We start from the raw sequence: 4,324 nt of genomic DNA, 5'->3' as shown, positions 1-4,324 counted from the left end.
ACATGAAAAACAACACTAATAGAGAGATGAAAAAGAAAAAGAAGATTCTAAGATTTTGGTTTAACAAGAGGGGAGGGGATGAGGTGAGTTGTGCTTATGTTCTTGTTTTATATTAAAAATATAAAAAGGCCAATCAGGGGTTCGTTGACACTTGTTTCCGTATGTGAAGAAGATAGATACGGCTTAGGGTTATATGATTCTTCCCCTTCTTTTGGACCGGTTGGTAGACATATGATAAGAGATCTGTTTCTTCCAGGTCAGATTCGAGTTGGTCTACCATCTCTTCAAACGTCGCGGTTGCTGTGGGCCCTCGATCGTTCGAGAGGCCGTGGCTGGCCGAGAAAGCCGGCGGGCACTTCCTCGGCACTCTCCTTGAAAAGAACACCACAGGAGAAGGTCCGCAACAGCCGCTTGAGATCCTTCTTGTACCCTTGCTCGCCGGGTAGGATGGTCACAGTGGCTATCTGATCGGTCGCATCCCGGATCCCCTTGACGATGGTGTCGCCCGCATTGGAGATCAACACAGTCATGGTGGGCAGCGCCAGCAGCGACCAAAATACCCAAAAGGACTTGCCGGCGTTGGATACGGGTGTGATATCCCCGTACCCGATCGTGGTCAAGCTGACAAAGGCGAAGTAGAAACCGTCAAAGTAGCTCCACCCCTGGTATCGCTCCTCGCACTTCTGGAACACCTTTGCGCCGGCGAGCCACAGGACCAACCAGGTTCCTGTTGACACGCCCATGGCGAACCACCGCCGACGGTGGGCAGACACATCCTGAATCTTGCGCATGATATTGAACTCGCGCTCTCTCCGCTCGAACTCGGTCAATTCCGACGTATCGGTACGTACGGCCACCACAGTTGGCGGGTCGTCCCTGATCGGGATGAGAACCTCGTCTTTTCCCGTTCTCGTCATCCTCCTCAATGTCCTGCGTCGCTTCTTTTCCAGCATGCGATTCCCGAGTCGCTGCTTGCCGCGGTCAAGGACCAGGCTACGGATGGAGCCAATAACAAGACCGAGGCTGATGATGCCCACCAGTGAATAAGGGATCAATAATGCCCTACCAAGAGGTGTGGTGGCGTATAGATCGCCAAAGCCGACGGTGAAGAGCGTTACGGCCGCCCAGAAGACTGCGTCAAGGTAAGACCAGCTCTCGACTTCGCAGAATACCAGGGCTCCGAGCAGCAGATACATGAGGAACATGATGGTCTGCAGCATCAAGGTGCGCTGGCTCGCAGTGAGCACGAAGTCTTTAGGATAACGGCCAGCCTGGGCGCCCAAGTAGGTAACTACCATCAGGGAAGCGACCAGGAAGTACAAGACGGCGGAATAAATTGCGTAGTAGAAGGCCTGGGACCAGATAAACTCGTCGTCCAACTCAACCACCAGAGGGCCTGAAGCCGTGGCAGTGAGGGAGATCAGGGCAAAGGACGAAATGTACCAGCCGATGATGGTAACGGGTTGGGCGATGGCAAAGCTGAGCCGCCTCGTCATGTTCAGGAGCAGGGCCATGTTGGCGACGATGGCGATGAAGAGTTGGACGGCGTTGACGGCGGTCAGCCAAACCGGGTCGCGCATGTAGGTAGCCAAATCAACGTCGGTCCCGGGCGGGTAGCTTTGTCGCCATGGCTTAACGAGGGCGCAGATGCTGAAGGCGGACGCAACAGGGCCCAGCGTACCCGCAATCATAGGGAACGCCGAGGACGCGAACCACCAGCGACTGATGGGAGCGGAAACTCATCAGCGGCTGGTTCATTGCACACACTAAACCATTATTTATTTTATTTTATTTTACTTGAAGACCAATACTCACCTAGGCTTCAAATGATCCCGTTCTTTCGTAGCCTGTTTAGGGACATATTCTTGAATCTCTTCGCTGTACTCGTTCATTGTGTCGTCGGCGAGTGAGCGTGAGACTCCCTGCAGTCTTCGTGTGCATTGTCCCAGGTTCTTTTGGCGAAGGTTTTAGTTGGCATTTACACCGGGCGCAGGTCGATTGGAACAGTTCGTCTCATGGTTATAGGAAAGGAAAGCTGGAAAATTCAGACGGGATGAAGATCATGAAGCGAAAAGGGTCAGTCAGGTGGTTGTAAACCCCTCCCCACATCCATTGACATGACGTTCGATCACAGGCCTGAAAGGCGCTGAACAAAGCAGGCACGCTGGCGGTGATGGCGGCTTATGATTGGCCGAGGCGGCCACGACGCGTTCCTTGGTCCCTGATTTGCCGCCCCAGAGCTTCAGTGGAGGCCGCATGAAAACGGACATTGACAAGCCCGATCCGAACTGATCGGGCCATTCCTGCATGCGATGGGTTAACGAAGTCCCGTTCATCACTCAGGTAATTTCGATCTTGCCGATGAATAGCATGAGATACACTGATATCAAGAGCCGGAATGGAATGAGATAAGACCAGGTTTAATCTCCATACAAAGAAAGCAGAAAGCATCCGGCTTTTTATTGAAAGGCGAAAAGTTATGTCGCGATGGCTTCGCTTCACTCGAGTGCGATGTCTAGTTCAGCCTCGACAGTTTCAATCAAGATTTCTGAGCTCCCAATCCTCAATCGAACATGTACGGGTGCCATGTGCATCTACAGGTGACATTACCGTGAGGTGAGCCATTCAAATCCTACCGAGTCCTACCTCAAGCCATATCGAATATTCCCTAACCAGCTCGGCAGCCTTCACAACATCGACAGGCAAGACACCAGCAGCCCCTTGATTATTCTCATCCCACCCATCTCTCAGCCTCGCCCTGGCGCTGTCGCGCCGGTCCCCGGCTGCTTCCACGACTACCCAACCGCCGTCATCAACTACCGGTGGCAGCTAACTGAGGAAGAGGAACCGCCTGAGATCCCTCTCCACTGGCCCACCCCTCTCCACGACGTCAACTTTGGCTACTCCTGGATCATGGAAAACCTTGGCTCGGGAACCGACCCGAGATCTGCGCCCCGTCCCGCCTACGTCTACGGCTCCTATCTCGGCGCCAGCCTCGCCGCCGGCCTGGCCTTGACCGAGTCCCACGTACCCATCCGCTCCCTGCCCATGACCATCCGCGGCTTGATGGCCCACAACGGTATCTACAACTGGACCATGTTCCTCCCCGACCACCCCATCCACAAGGCCAAACCCGTCCCCAACACCAAGCGCAAGAATAACTACCCCCTCTACACCAGTCACGACGGCGCCACCGAAGAAGAAGGTATCTTCAGCGACCTCAAGGCCCACGCACCGACCCTCTTCCGCGACCCCTCCAACCTCTTTGACCCGTTCGCCTCCGCCTGCCTCTTCTTCCAGACCGCCCACCTCCACGTCCCCGACGACTTCACCACCCCGCTCAGCGACAGTCACAGCGACGCGCTCGAGCCCAGCTTCCGCGCCGCCATCGACTGCCCTCGCCAACCGCCCATCCCCCCCCACTTCCACTTCCACTTCCACCCCCGAACCCCTCTTTGAAGCAGAACAGGAACAAGAACAAAAACAAAAACCCCCACCCCCCTCAGCACCCGACCAACCCCCGCCCGCCTCAGAAGAAGAACAAGAATCCGCGCACGCCCTCCTCGCGCGCGCCGCGCGCATCGCCAAGCTGCTCAAGCCCGCGCGCTCCTCCTACCTGACCTTCCCACCGCTGTACAACACGCGGCGGCTGCCCTACACGCTGCTGGTGCACTCGGCGCCGCACACCACCCACGACAGCAACAGCAGCAGCAGTAGTAGTAATAGTAGCAATTTTGCGGTGCAGGCGGATGCGCTGGCGCGGCTGATGATGCGGTCGTTGGATATGTACGAGTTTGGGAAGAGGGGGTATCGGCCGGGGACGGGGGCGGGGCAGTCGGAGAGTGGGAGTGGGAGTGGGAATAGGAGTGGGAGGTGGGGGGAGGGAGCGGAGGACGGGGGGGAGCGGGTGGGAGAGGTGTTGGATTCGGAGGAGAGAGAACGGGCGTGGAGGGAGAGGTGGGACGTGATTGAGCGGCGAGTGACGACCTTTGAGGTGGCTGGGACGGGGGTTCGGGGCGGAGGAGGGGCCGCTCGGGGTTGGACGGCCTGGGGAAGGCGGTGGAGTGGGATTGGTTGACGGTGAGTATTGAGGCAGATTGTTCTGGGGAGGGAACAACATGGTGGTGCGCAACTTGAGTCTACTCCGCGTTTTTTGAGGGCGACTGTACGTAATTCCGTGATGTAGTATACTCTTAGGAATTCCCCGAGTCTGTATACGCGACGAATGCTAGGTGGCCAAGACACCAACTAGCAAAATGATAGCTCGTGATTGTCCAGGTGAGCGTGTGGAGCTGGCATAAATAATAATGAATTGTAAGTATCT

At 56.1% G+C, this 4,324-nt stretch overlaps 2 protein-coding genes across 2 annotated transcripts; one reads left to right on the top strand and one right to left on the bottom strand.

The window, feature by feature from the left end:
- Positions 1-284: 284 nt before the first annotated feature.
- CHGG_09235 (uncharacterized protein) lies at positions 285-1,892 on the bottom strand (the record flags this gene model as incomplete). The annotated part of the gene is made up of 2 exons (XM_001227161.1): positions 285-1,722; positions 1,816-1,892. 2 exons carry the CDS (start codon positions 1,890-1,892, stop codon positions 285-287), a joined length of 1,515 nt encoding a protein of 504 aa, XP_001227162.1.
- Positions 1,893-2,487: 595 nt separating this feature from the next.
- CHGG_09234 (uncharacterized protein) lies at positions 2,488-3,459 on the top strand (the record flags this gene model as incomplete). The annotated part of the gene is made up of 2 exons (XM_001227160.1): positions 2,488-2,575; positions 2,708-3,459. The coding sequence occupies 2 exons, from the start codon at positions 2,488-2,490 to the stop codon at positions 3,457-3,459; spliced, it is 840 nt and encodes a 279-aa protein (XP_001227161.1).
- Positions 3,460-4,324: the final 865 nt, after the last annotated feature.

This window comes from Chaetomium globosum, genomic scaffold (assembly GCF_000143365.1).
Source record: "Chaetomium globosum CBS 148.51 scaffold_6 genomic scaffold, whole genome shotgun sequence".
Taxonomy (NCBI): domain Eukaryota; kingdom Fungi; phylum Ascomycota; class Sordariomycetes; order Sordariales; family Chaetomiaceae; genus Chaetomium; species Chaetomium globosum.
The sequence above is the reverse complement of the archived record's forward strand: the minus strand, read 5'-3'. Positions and strand labels throughout refer to the sequence as shown.